A 14749-nucleotide genomic window follows, 5' to 3' on the forward strand; every position below is an offset into this window, starting at 1 on the left:
TCCAATATGGTAGTCACAGGCCACAAGTGGTTCTTTAGCACTTGAAATGTAACTAATGCGACTGAGAATCTGAATTTTTAACTTCTTTTTTAAAAAATAGAGACAAAGTCTTGCTATTTTTTTTTTATTTTTTATTATACTTTAGGGTTTTAGGGTACATGTGCACAATGTGCAGGTTTGTTACATATGTATCCATGTGCCATGTTGATTTCCTGCACCCATTAACTCGTCATTTAAGTCTTGCTATTTTTCCCAGGCTGGTCTTGAACTCCTGGCTTCAAGCGATCCTCCCGCCTCAGCCTCCCAAAGTGCTGGGATTACAGTTGTGACCCACTGCACCTGGCCTTTAAAATTAATAATTTTAATCATTATAAATTCAAATTTTAATAACCACGTGTGCCTAGTGGCTGTAGTTTTAGCACAGGTTTAAAAAAATACAAAATTATGAAGATGACCTCAGCGAAAATAGATCATCACAGCTGAGTGATTTTTATGGTGCCAATAAGTACAAATAAAAAGCTTTTAAAATTTCTATTTCAATATGTTTACCACATCAGTGGTCCCAGATCATGAGACACTAATTGTATAGGAAAAGAGAGAGAGATAAACAGGAGGAGGTAGACAGCATTCATCTAATAGGAACTTTCAGTAGAGAATATCTAGACATCAGGAAAGATTTGCTAAAATGTCTAAAGATTAAAATGAAAGTAGCTAAAATACCTTTTAGTTTACTTTATAACCTGATCAAAGTAGCAAACTTTTGGAGTAAGGTGAGCAAGCTGAAAATTATCCATATGGTTTTATATATGTATATTGTTTATGAATTTATATTTTTTATTAATTCATAGTGTTTAACTGTCAGGAGGGAGAAAGATGGGAAAAGAAGTCCTTATAACTTCTTTACATAGCAAAATAAATGATAAAACAAAATTATTTACAAAAAGAATGAAAGTAAATGGAAGCATTTTGGCTAAGCTTTGAATTTTCAGCCCAGTCAATTCGAGTGGCCATAGGCTTCTAGAATATTTTTATGTCTCTGTTAAGGAATAATACTGTCTAGAATAGTGTTGTCCAATAGATCTTCAATGATAAAAATGTTCTGATTCTGTGCTGTCCAATAGGGCAAGCACAGGCCATTTATTTATTTATTTATGCTTGTGGCCTTAAAGTGCCTTAACTGTGTGCTGTTTGCTGATGTCAGGAGAGAGGGCTCTAAATCTGAGGTCCATGGAGCTATCAGTAGGCCTTGAAGGTACATTCTCTATGTGAAATTATATGCAAAATATAATAGTAGTAGTGTTGTCAGTCTATGACAAAGAATGAAAGGTTGAGTTCTGAGATTGATGAAGGAGGTCCAGGAAAACCCAGGAGACCGCACCCTCTTCCCAGGAACTGGATTTGGTTGTGCAGCTGAGGGGGCATGTTGTACTACTTTCCATTGCTCTGATTCTGTACTCACCCTGCTTAGCTTCCTGTGTGCATTTAACTAAGGAAAGAAAGTCCTGACCCATTAACATAAATGTTCAGTTAACTTGATACTTAATCATTACGATTCCAGGGCCAGGTCGTAGTCCCTCGGGAATTTAGAGCTTGTGGCTTTATCCACTGAAGCTCAATCACCTCTGAAATATTAAAAGACTACAATTTCCATGCTTGCAAACTCAAAGATCTGACCATAAATCATGATGGCCACGAACCAGGCCTCAGGGGACTTCAGTGGCCAGCTGGTCTTCCATGCCTCATCCCTGACTTCCCTGTCTCCTTTGACAGTTCATACAAACTTGTTCAGTTTTGTAGAATGATGAACAGCACCCTCAACTATATCATTAATAATAATAACATCTACCAACCTCTTACCTAATGCCAGGCACTGTTTTAAGCATCTTACATTGATCTAACCTTACCTCACTGATGTGAGTGGGTATTCCAATGAATTAAGCAGTATCACATCCTCACTGTGGTGCACAGAGGTTAGAAAGTTCACCCAAGTTCATAGATGGGCATAAGTGGATAATGGAGTAAGGACCCAAACTCAGGTGAGATAGCCCCAAAGCTGGTACTCTTAGACACTGAATATCTTGCCTTATACTAAATCATGCCTAGTAGAGTCATTTCTATTAGGAATTCTTTTATGCAATATTCCACAGTAAATTTTCCTTTTATTAACACATCACAAGCAACCTTTTGGCCTGATATGGAAATGATTTGGAAAGGAAGAATATAGTTGTATTGGTCGATCAAGCCGTATCTTTTCCATATGTAGGCGTCTTCTTAGCTAGTGTCTCTTTTATGAGAAGGAAATGTAAATCAGTACCATATCTGCATATATTAATGGTACAACAAATGAGAATATTCAGAAAAGCAAAGGGAGCTTTTTGTTCTAATCCTAATACCAACACTTTTCTTGCTGTCTTTATTACTCATTTTAAACTATAGAGGAAAGCCTGATAAAAATTAAAGTCTTTGGAAACAATATTTCTAGGAAACATATAAGAAGCAAAGTACCATTAGTTGACAGAGAAAAGTTTATTTTCTTAAGTAGTTATATTTCTCTTTAAATGTGGTTTTCATTTACAATGTGTACAACAAAACTTTATTGACTTTAGAGGTATATTCTGGAACAAGTTCCAGGTTAACATACTGTAAATTGTGGCATACTGCTTTGAAGTATAAGAACAAATACTTTAGAAAAGGGCTTAGATATTATTTTAATACCACTCTGTCAGTTTTTGTTTGTTTGTTGGTTGGTTTGTTTGTTTTTTGAGATGCAGTCTCACTCTGTTGCCCAGACTGAAGTGCAGTGGCGGGATCTCAGCTCACTGCAAACTCTGCCTCCCAGGTTCACGCCATTCTCCTGCCTCAGCCTCCCAAGTAGCTGGGACTACAGGCGCCCACCACCACACCTGGCTAATTTTTTGTATTTTTAGTAGAGATGGAGTTTCACCATGTTAGCCAGGATGGTCCCGATCTCCCGACCTCGTGATCCGCCCACCTCAGCCTCCCAACACTCTGTCAGTTTTATAGTCAGAGTAGAAGTCCCCTGGGAAAGGCAGGGAAAAGTAAGGACCATTGGTCAATGTTACACTCGCCATTGGCTACCTCCAAGGCTGTTGGGAGCTGAGGAAGCAAGAGCTCTATTTTGTTAATGCTAGGATTGTGTTTCTCAAGTTCTCCATTGTGTCCCCAAGGATTGGAGTCCAGAGGACAATATCAGCAAGACATTATGAAGTTATAGAAAGTGTATTGGCCATATACATCTATTGTTTATTAGCCCTGTAATTCTAATTTTAATCAGAATATGTTTTTGCTAATAAGATGCCATTAATGCTATTTGGTAGCAAAAAGGGGGGTAATACAAACCTTGGATGCAATGAAAAAAATAAGAGAATCTGCAACATTTTAGGAATATGTCCTAAGAGAAGCAGCCAGAATGATGAAACATAATGAGATCACAATGTATATCCCTGCAAATCCTGCCTGGACCTGGGAAGATGGGCACTTCTGTAGATTTTGTTCCCAACTGTATTGAAGTATCATACCTAGTGGATTGCACAGGGGTGCAAGTGTGTGTGTGTGTGTGTGTGTGTGTGTTTGTGTGTGTCTCAGAAGCAGAGTCCAGAGGATTCTCCTGATAATAGATCTTATTTTCCAAGTGCTACGTGCCAGGCACTAAGACCTTTATGTGACTTATTTTGTTTTAATTCATACAACAACAGGAACGAGTTTGATATTATGATTCCCATTTAGGAGCTAAAGAAAAACCGAAATAACTTGGCCAAATTTGGCAAATTGGCCACAATGACACAGTTGGCAAGAGGCAGAGCTGGCTCAAGGCCCCCAGGATCTTAACTACAAAGCTCCCAGGGGGGCAGATTTCTGCCATTAGCCCAGTTTCCTTCAAATTTGAAATTGCTGTGAGTCTGGGGACTCCACTGATTTCTTTTCTATTCCTGATTTATCTGAAGGAAATCACACCAAATGTCTGTTTCAAAATAAGTTTCGAAACTGAAAATTGTCCAAGGTCATTTTTCACTTTTAACACAACCTTTCAATAATTGATAAACTTTAAAGAGAGAAGATAAAGTCCTGTTTTTAAAGACAGAGAAGAGCTATCAGTGGGGAATGAATTACTTAGCATTTGGAAGAAAGATGATGATGCCAGGCTAGTCTCTCGATAGAACTGGAAAGGATAGGGACTTCTCACGTGCAATGGTCATCACCAGACAACCTTCTATACATATCTAATAGTTATAACAGAACTTCCAGTTATTTTTGAAAATTTACTTGATTAATTAACATACATAAGAGGCTGGCAAATGTAAATGGTAAGTATTTAAAAGAACAACCCAAACTATTTATTCATTAACTATGCTATAAACATGCCATCTACATACTGGAAAAGCTAATAATTACTCTCTAATTGTGCTAATTATATGATGACAATGTTGTAAATGTTTGTTTATATAATGTTAGATTTCTCTGACTAATCTTATCATTAGTCAGACTTTGGACTTCTGCCACCGCGTATTCATGTATATACTGGTACATGCCAAACTGTGTGAACAATTTATTTTTATAACTGGTTGTTAAAGTGCTACTAGTATTCAAATCAGAAACTTACCACATCCTTAGGAGGAGGCTCTACTTCCTTCTTTATCTTTTTACCCATCCTGGAAAAAGATGCAATATATGGTTAAAGTGACATTTGCACATGCATTTCTCAATTACCTGTACCCTTGAGAGGAGGTTTATTTTCTCCTTTAAATTTTTACCTCCTAAAACACAATGCAATACATAAAAAAATTATCACATATGTACAAATATGTCACCTACATCCCAATTTCAAACTCTGCAATTTTAAGGAATTTATTGATAAGATCATTGAGCGTTAGTCCTGGCTTTCAGTTTAGAAAGGAGGTGAATATATTAGTGGCATAACTTAAATAACAAGAAATCATTTACCATTTTTATAGCTTGCTTATGATAGGCTTAAGAGACTAAGCCCATCAAGTTACTTTTGAGACCTGCAAGGATGTTTGTGCCACAAAGGCAGATCTTGCACTGATCTATCCCAAACACCTACAACAGTGTCTGGTACATAATTGGCATTTGATATTTATAAACCTCATTAGCTCCATTTTTCCTAGGAGTAATGATCTTATAAATGGTATACAAAATCTACCAGGTCTTGAATCAACATTTGTGTCCTTTGCCTGGATAACAAAATGTTTTCTCTCATATAATCCACAGCTCAGTAAAACAATTAAAAAACCTGAAGAGATACATTCTGGGGAAACTGAGGTTACTTCCTTTCCACTTGTCCTCATATGTCCATGTCTGTGTGGAAAAAGTGAAAGGAATGGAATTTATACATAGTTAACACACCACAGAGGAGTAACCCAGCCCAGGTTCAAAGAACTTCTCAGGCTGAGCAGGTGGCTCATGCCTGTAATCCCAGCTCTTTGGGAGGCTGAGGTGGGCAAATCACCAGGTCAGGAGTTCAAGACCATCCTGGCCAACATAGTGAAATCTTGTCTCTACTAAAATACAAAAATTAGCCAGGTGTGGTGGCACATGCATTGTAGTCCCAGCTACTCAGGAGGCTGAGGCACAAGAATCACTTGAACCCGGGAGGTGGAGGCTGCAGTGAGCCGAGATTGTGCCACTGCATTCCAGCCTGGGCAACAGAGTGAGACTGTCTCAAAAAAAAAAGAAAAAAAAAACTTTTCAAGATCTTAATGTCTATTAGAATAACCCAGGAAATCTATCTAGTTTTCTTCAATGAGAGTTTGTAGAATTATGTTCAGCATCAGAGCCATCTTAAATGGTATATAGTAGGAGCAATCTTAAACAGTATATCATAGCCTTGAGGAAGTCACCATAGTCTCAATAGAAATCCTAGGAAGTAGAAAATCCTTGGGGAGAATCTACAGTGTCAGTGTCAGGGTTAGCTCAAATTGTATGTCAAGGGTCAAAAGTAACTCCTAGCATTAGAGACACTGACCAGAATTTATCACATACATTAAAAAGCCACGTCTTCATAGAAACTCCTAGATACTTCTGAAAGGCATTTATTCTAGGTCTCTAACTTCAGACCATACTACTTTTAAGACTTTTGAGGGCCTGGGCAAGCTTATTCACACTATAGCCAATATATTAAAATGTTAAAATGTGCCTGCATCACCCATTAAACGTCATTTGCATCATAAAAACTTTTGAAATTTGTATTTGAAATTACTCAGCAATCAGTGCATACACCTGGAAATTCTTGTAAAATGAGAAAATTGTTTTCAAATGTAATAAAAAATTTATATTAATAAAACGTTTAATTAACACTAATTTTTCAGTTCTCTTTTCATATTTTAGAGCCAATATAAGCATTTTTTTTCAAATCTCAAACATCTTCCTTAGGTGCTTGAAAAGTGAACAGGTCCTAGACCTTATGCCTACAATATTTCAGGCAGACATGCAGAAACTATTCTGGGCAAATGAGAATCTATCCTACAATTAATCTCTAGGGAAAAACAGAGTTTATAGCACTCTATAACCAATTCCAAGACAGAGCAGACTTTGATTTATAAAAGAGTTGCTTATGAATAATATTCAGGAAGCAATTTAATTACACCTGCATAAAGTTGTTTTAAATCATCTGATTTTCACTTAGGAACTAATTTTTCCTACTTCAGGATAGTGTTTTTGAGCAATTGCATAGTGCAGAGGTTAGAAGAGCTTACACAGACAGTATTGCAATGACAGAGCGTCTCCTAAGCTAAAGAATGAAGTTTAAAGCCTATGTGTTTTATCATGGCCTGGCGTGGTGACTCACTCCTGTAATTCCAGCACTTTGGGAGGCTGAGGTGGGTGGATCACTTGAGGTCAGGAGTTCAAGACCAGCCTGGACAACATGGCAAAACTCTGTCTTTACTAAAAATACAAAAATTAGCCTGGAGTGGCAGTGGCATGCGCCTGTAGTCCCAGCTACTGGGGAGGCTGAGGCAGGAGAATTGAGGCCGGGAGGCAGAGGTTGCAATAAGCTGACATCACGCCATTGCACTCCAGCCTGGGTGACAGAGTGAGACTCTGTCTCCCCCCCCCAAAAAAGCCTATGTGCTTTATCACCATATTGGGTATGACAGTTAATGGAGGAGAGACTGAACAGCTGACATAGGTCAGTGGCAATGAGCTATGAAGATGATCCTTACAAGGGTAATACATTTCACTGTGGAGAATTTGGAAAACAAGGGCACAACAAATAAAATAAAAATTACCCAAAGATAAGCTCAGAGAGATCAATACTATTTGTCTTCTCTTCTCTTCTCTTCTCTTCTCTTCTCTTCTCTTCTCTTTTTTGAGACAGAGTCTCACTCTGTTACCCAGGCTGAAGAGTGGCCTGATCTTGGCTCACTGCAACCTCCACCTCCCAGGTTTAAGTGATTCTCCTGCCTCAGCCTCCTGAGTAGCTGGGATTACAGGCACCCGCCACCACGCTCCACTAATTTTTGTATTTTCAGTAGACGGGTTTCCCCACATTGACCAGGGTGGTTTCGAACTCCTGACTTCAGGCGATCCACCTGCCTCAGCCTCCCAAAGTGCTGGGGTTATAGGCGTGAGACACCGCACCTGGCTTTGTGTGTTTTTCTAAAGTGATTTTACCATCCTGCCTCAATCTCTATCCCCTTCTTTCACCTTCCCTTCCTGGGTTCATATTCCTACTAAATTCTTAACAAATAAATTCATGAAGTCTCAGTTTCCCTTCATTGCTTCAATCATCTCCAGTGGATTAGCATAACATGCCATTTCAAATATTTTAAAATCCATTAGCTATCTAGCCAGTCTCTGATTGTTGAATTTTTTTTCTAATTTTCTGGAAATATGGACAGGGCTGCAAAGAACGTCCTTGGGCATAAAATTTTCATCCGTATCCCCAACTATTTCTTTAGGATAAATCTCTAGCAGTTGGAGAACATCACACACCGGGGACTGTTGTGGGGTGGGGGAAGGGGGGAGGGATAGCATTAGGAGATATACCTAATGCTAAATGACGAGTTAATGGGTGCAGCACACCAACATGGCACATGGATACATATATAACAAACCTGCACGTTGTGCACATGTACCCTAAAAGTATAATAATAAAAAAAAATCTCTAGCAGTAAATTAACTGGGTGAAAACTTCAGGGCACTGGATATGCAAACAACTCTGCTCTAAAAATGCATCTTCTTGACTACTGGAGCCATTTTTTTTTTCACAGGTTGATTGGTCCTTTGTATTTGTTCTTCGTGAACGTTCAGCCTATGATTTTAAATATTTTCTAATGAGTTCTGCTTTGAGAATATTTAAAGAGGAGGAGAGCTCGAGAAATCGAGGCCACTTCTGAGTTGCTCACAGTCAAGTAACGGAATCTGACTTGATCTCACCTCAGATCCCCTCCTGGGCCTCAGTTTTGTCACCTGTTGAATGGGAGGTGGCAGGATGCTTAAGAAACCTACCCCAAGCCCCGTCTAACCCTGCGGGCGCGAGGCAGGAACCAACAACGCCCAGCAAGGTGTTGCCTCACTGACCCCAGCAGTCTGCGCCCACGTGGCACCTTCTCCTTTCCCAGGTTTTCCTCAGGCCTCTGCCTTGGGCCTCCCCACCCCACGGGGTTACCTTTACCTGCCGGGAGATCCCGCCGAGTAGCTGCTCCGCAAACCCAGCAGACGAACCCCCAGTCCCTTGTTGTGCCTCGTTGCTAGGCGACGCCAAGCCACACCGCGCCTGCGCCCTGGGAACGCGCGGGGCTGCGAGGGCGCCCATTGTCCCGCCGAGGGCAGCGGTCACTGCGGGAGGAGCCAAGTGCGTCCGCGATTACCTGAATCTAGTGCTTTAGGGGAGAATGGAAACTGGCGGTGGAAGCTGCAAATCAAGAGGCAGTTCAGCCTCAGCTTCTGCCCCAAGGACTGGCTGTAGATTCAAATACGCAAATACTCTTGCATTCTTCCAAATACAGGCGTCAGCCAGAATCTCTGTGCAGATGAAACCCACATCAGCCACCACCTGCCCAGGCTCCGTTAAGCTGCAGACCTGCACTGCCACATTTCCTTGCACTAGGATGTCCAATCCATTTCCACAGAATTCATGGCCCTTCAAAGCCCCATTCTCTTCCTCTTTCTTTCCTCTTCCTGCCATTCTTCCAATTGCCTAGACTCAGAAGGAGCTTCAATTTCCCTTCTTCCTCCCATGCCCCCCAACCACAGTCATCACTTCAGCCACTTCTTGGCGGCTTACATTTTGTTTCCTGCTTGTTCCCTTTCTCATATCCTTATTGTGACTTCAATCCAGCTCGTCATTTTTTGGCCTTCTGGCTGATAACTTCAGTTCCTCTCTCCTTACTGTTCTTTCTACATATCACAGGCAATTCGGCCTTCCAGAAATCATCGTTCCAGTCTTGTCACTTCCCTACTCAAATGTCAGCGGCTTCCTAAGATAAATTTTCAACACATTGGCCTGGAATTTAAGACCGTCTGCTCCATCTCTATTCCATCTGTGCAACCACATTTTCAACCTATCTCCACCATCCAAGCTCCAGCCAAACTTACTGTTCCCCAAATTTTCCACACTTTTCTCTAAACTTTTTTGCTCATCTGTTCATCACTTCATTTTTCAACAAATATTTATAAAGTAGCTTCTATTTCCCAGGTCATGTGCAACACCTGGAATATTCTTTCATTTCCACTTAATTAAGCCCAGCTCAAATGCCATCGTCATAAAATACTTTTTGATTGCCTTTAGCGAAAAGTCTCTCCCTCTCCTCTTAGACTTTGCAAATTCCATCTCCTACCGGCCCCTGTTGGTCTCCCAGTCCTAAGAATGATAGATGCTTCTTATACTTGCTACTTTTATATATCTTATGTTCTCTTCTCACCGTTTAAATTGCCTGATAAACAGCTTTATAACAATTATTTGTATTCAGTTTTCCATGGCCAAATATCCGGTGTGATTGCTGTATAGAAAACATCTTAAGTAATGGTCATAGAAGTAGGAAAAGGATTAAGACCAAGTAGTATCAAGGAAACCAAGGAGGAAGTTTCAAGGATATAAGCGTCATCAAGTGTTATATGATTGGGCCTTGAATAATATACTCCTGTATTTTCAGCCTCTCCCTGTCTTCCACGTTTTTTCCTGTCGGTATATAATTATGTTGAAGCCCCTCCCATGCCTCATCTAAAAAGCAAAAACAAAATCCCTTTGATCTTGTTGTTCCTTCTTTTTTTTTTTTTTTTTTTTTTTTTCAGAAGAAGTCTCGCTCTTTCACCCAGGCTGGAGTGCAGTGGCGCGATCTCGGCTCACTGCAGGCTCCGTCCCCTGGGGTTCACGCCATTCTCCTGCCTCAGCCTCCTGCGTAGCTGGGACTGCAGGCGCCCGCCACCTCGCCCGGCTAATTTTTTTTTTGTATTTTTAATAGAGACGGGGTTTCACCGTGTTAGCCAGGATGGTCTCAATCTCCTGACCTCGTGATCCACCCGCCTCGGCCTCCCAAAGTGCTGGGATTACAGGCGTGAGCCACCGCGCCCGGCCCTTGTTGTTCCTTCTAACCATTATCCTATTATTTTCTTTCTCTTCTTGGTCATGACTTTTCAAAAAAAGTAGCCAGCATTAGATACTTACACATTTTTAACTTCCTACTCACTCTTCAGACTATAGTGACCTGTTTTCATCCCAGCACTAAAACTATCCATATCCATTGGATGCTTCTTAGTGCTCATCTTGCTTGACATTGCGGCTGTATTAATACTCAATGACACCTCATTCTTGAAACTCTTTTCTTGGTTTCCTTGATACTACTTGCTCTTGATCTTCCTCCTACTTTCTTTTATGACCATCATTTAAGATCTTTTCTATACAACAGGGTCTGTCTATGTTGCCCAGGCTTGCCTTGAATTCCTGGCCTCAAGGAATCCTCCTGACTCAGCTTCCTGAGTAACTGGGATTATAGGGATATATGCCCATTTGTGGTTTTTTTACAGAATCTTAAATGTTGAAATTTCCCAGGGATCTGTCCCTTGTTCTCTTTTCACACTATATGCTTTTCCAGGTGATCTTATTTATATTTGTGACTTCAACTATTGCACATATGTAGCTCCTCATCAGACTCTGATACTGAACTCTAGACCCATATATCCTACTTGCTACACAGTTCCACCTGGATACCCCCAGGCACTTCAGTCATCAACACTACCCACCTAAACTCATCATTTTCCCAGTATAGACATGTTTTTCCATTTATCTAGGGGTAACAACAGGTGGTCTACCCAAACAGACCACCAAGTCTGACAGGCATCCTAGACTTATTCTCCTTTTCACACAGTTAATTGTTGGATTCCCCTAAAAGTTTCTTGAATTTATTCTCACCTTTCCATTCCCATAGCCCAAGTACAGAAAGTCACTGTCTTTTACCTGAATTCATCTAACAAGCCTTCTGGCAGGTCTTCCATCCTCTAGACTGGTCCTAGCTTCAATTCATCTTCTCCAAGACAATCAAAGTAATCATTCTAAGATGCAAATTTAATTTGTCTGTGTCCTTGCTGCCTCCAACAGCTCTAACACACAAATGATGAAATGCAACAAGATTCTTAAATTGACACTCAATATCTTTCTTGTTCTGACTGACTGCTTCCTACTACAATAGCTTCCGTCATTGTTCAAAAATATAGCAAACTGCTCAGCATTCTCCAAGTACACCATGACATTTTGTGCCCTTCACTCCCCTAATCAGCCTGAAAACCACTTATTCATCTTTCAAATTTTAACTTAGTCATCATTTCCTCCAAAAAGTCTTTATTAGCTTCTTCAGACAGAGGGAAGCATTTCTCATTCGTTGCTATAGCTGTACCTTACACTTGCTCTATTTGTTATTTTCACATGATATTGTAATGTATTTGTTTACATGTATGTCTCCCCACCTAGGCTGTTTCTAAATGTTCTTCAAGTAACTAAAGTTTTTTTAATACTCACTATGAGACTGGCAATTATGAAGTGGTTAAAGCGCACCATTAAATCTACCCTGTAATCCTGTGAGGTCTGAATGAAGTACAGGGTGATTAGCAGAAGGTCACTCTACTAGTAAATGGTAAAGACAGGACTTGAACTAAGGTCAGCTTGACTTTTATAGCCATGTTCTGCACCAATACATCATGCCAGCCCATCCTGAAATTATAGTGTTACAACAAGTTGTGATTTTTTTTTTATTATACTGTAAGTTCTAGGGTACATGTGCACAACGTGCAGGTTTGTTACATTTGTATACATGTGCCATGTTGGTGTGCTGCACCCATTAAGTCGTCATTTACATTACGTATATCTCCTAATGCTATGCCTCCCCCCACCCCATGACAGGCCCTGGTGTGTGATGTTCCCTTGTGATGTGTTTTTATGAAATAAGTAAAACTACTGCTTTCATTCTTGTTTTATAGACTTAGTCTTTGCTGAGTAAGTCAAATTTGTGCGGGAGATCATGTTTATTTATTTTATTTATTTATTTATTTATTTTTGAGATGGAGTCTCGCTCTGTCGCCCAGGCTGGAGTGCAGTGGCGCAATCTCGGCTCACTGCAAGCTCTGCCTCCCGGGTTCATGCCATTCTCCTGCCTCAGCCTCTCTGAGTAGCTGGGACTACAGGCGCCCGCCACCACGCCCGGCTAATTTTTTGTATTTTTTTTTTAGTAGAGATGGGGTTTCACCGTGGTCTCGATCTCCTGACCTCGTGATCCGCCCGCCTCAGCCTCCCAAAGTGCTGGGATTACAAGCATGAGCCACCGCGCCAGGCCGATCATGTTTATTTTAACATATACTGTTGGATGGGTTTGGAAAAGCGTTTGCAGTTGTGTAACGATCACCCCAGGGAAGTTTCAGAGACCATCTCCATCATCCCAAATTTCCCTCATGCCTCTTTGAAGTCAAATCTCTCCCTCTAACTCACTTCCCTGGGAACAACTGCTTTGCTTTCTCTCCCTATCATTTTGACTTTTCCAGAATTTCTTATAAACAGAACCATGCAATATGCTGCCTTTTGTGTCTGGCTTCTTTAATTTAGCATAGTTTAGGAGATTTGTCCATGGTGTTGCATTTATCCATAGCTTATCTCACTTTATGGCTGAGTGGTATTGCACTGCATAGATGTACAACATCCATTTACTGATTGATGGACATTCTGGTACTTTCCAGTTTGGGACTGTTATAAATAAATATGGTTAAATATACAGGGTTTTGTGTGAACATGTTTCTCTCTTCTTGGGAAAATACCCAGAAGTGGAATTTCTGGGTCTTATGTCACGTGTATAATGTTATAACAACCTGCCAAATGGCTTTCCAAAGGAACTATACGGTATTTGCATTCCCACCAGCAAAAATGAGAGATGCCATTGCTTCATATGCTCTACAGCACTTGATGTTGTCAGTCCTTTTAATTTTAGCCATTTTAGTGGGAGTGTAATGGTCTCTCCCTCTGGGTTTAATCTGCATTTCCTTCAAGACTAGTGATGATGATCCCATTCTATGTGATCATTAGCCATTTCTGTACCTTCTTTTGTGAAGTGCCTGTTCAAATATTTTTCCTACTTTTAATTGGGTTGTTTGTATTCTTGAGTTGTAAGAGTTCCCTGTATATCCTGGATACAGGTCATTTGTCAGATATACATTTTGGACATATTTTCTGACAGCGTGTGGCTTATCATTTTGTTTCTTAAAAATATCTTTTGTACACTGGAAGCTTTCAGTTTTGATAAAGTCCAATTCATTCATTGTTTCAAAGGTTAGTCTTATTTTGTTTTATTTCATTTTGCTTTTGCCCTACCTAAGAAATCTTTGCCTAGTCCAAAGGGAAGAAAATAGACTTCCTTTTATGTTTTGTTTTAGAAGTCTTCCAGTTTTGATTCTTACATTTGGGTCTATGATCCATGTCACATTAGTTGCTGTATATGGTATGAGATGGTTTGAGAATCACAATTTTGCATATGAATGTCCAAATGTTCTAGTACCACTTGAAGAAAACACTATTTATGTATTGAATTACTTTGGCATCTTTGTCGAAGATAAATTTACCCTTTGTAAGTGGATCTATTACTGGGCTCTATTCTGTTTCCTTGATCAATATATCTGTCCTCACACTAATATCACCATCTTTTGCTTATTGTAGCTTACAGTAAACCTTTAAATGAAGTAACAGGAATTATCAAAAAGATCAAATTTGTTATTTTTCAAATTGTTTTGGCCATTGTATGTCCTTTGCATTTTCCTACACATTTTAAAATTAGCATGTCAATTTTCACCAGAAAACCTGCTGGAATTTTGATAAGAATTACATTTAATCTATAGATAAATTCAGGAAGAATTGACAGCTTAATACTGAGTTTTCTAAATTATTAACATAGTATAGCTCCTTATTTATTTGAGTATTTTAAAATTTATTTCTTCATGTGCAGGTCTCACACATTTTTAAAAGCTTACATCTGAGTATTTTTGTAAGTTCTTATGCTACTGTAAAGAGTATTTTTCAAATTTCAATTTTGAAATGGTTATTTCTAGTATAACAAATACATTTGATTTTTTATATTGATCTTTTCTACTGTGATCTTGTTAAGCTCACTTATTCTAGTAAATTTTTTGTAGATTCATTAGGATTTTTTATGTAGACGATCATGTTATCTACCAATAAAGACACTTTTGCTTCCAATCTGGCTTTCTTTTTGAAACAAAAGTTTTCTTGCCCTGT

The 14749-nt window shown here is 39.5% G+C and overlaps 1 protein-coding gene across 4 annotated transcripts in view; it reads right to left on the reverse strand.

Moving 5' to 3' along the window:
* The window catches only part of ARMC3 (armadillo repeat containing 3), a 111927-nt gene extending 103192 nt beyond the window's left edge, over nt 1–8735 (reverse strand). Inside the window, exons 1-2 of one of the 4 annotated variants that reach the window (XM_030818466.1) lie at nt 8657–8735; nt 4622–4670 (exon numbers count right to left, since the gene is read on the reverse strand). Coding sequence is in view for 3 of the 4 variants with exons in the window: in XM_030818463.1 (XP_030674323.1) it covers nt 4622–4669 (48 nt within the window). In the remaining variant the exon portion in view is untranslated. The remainder of the gene's footprint in view (nt 1–4621; nt 4671–8656) is intronic. The other 3 variants (XM_030818463.1, XM_030818464.1, XM_030818465.1) reach the window with 3 other exon arrangements.
* Between the last annotated feature and the right edge of the window lie 6014 nt (nt 8736–14749).

The sequence above is a fragment of the Nomascus leucogenys genome, chromosome 9, assembly GCF_006542625.1.
Source record: "Nomascus leucogenys isolate Asia chromosome 9, Asia_NLE_v1, whole genome shotgun sequence".
In the NCBI taxonomy this organism is placed as follows: Eukaryota; Metazoa; Chordata; class Mammalia; order Primates; family Hylobatidae; genus Nomascus; species Nomascus leucogenys.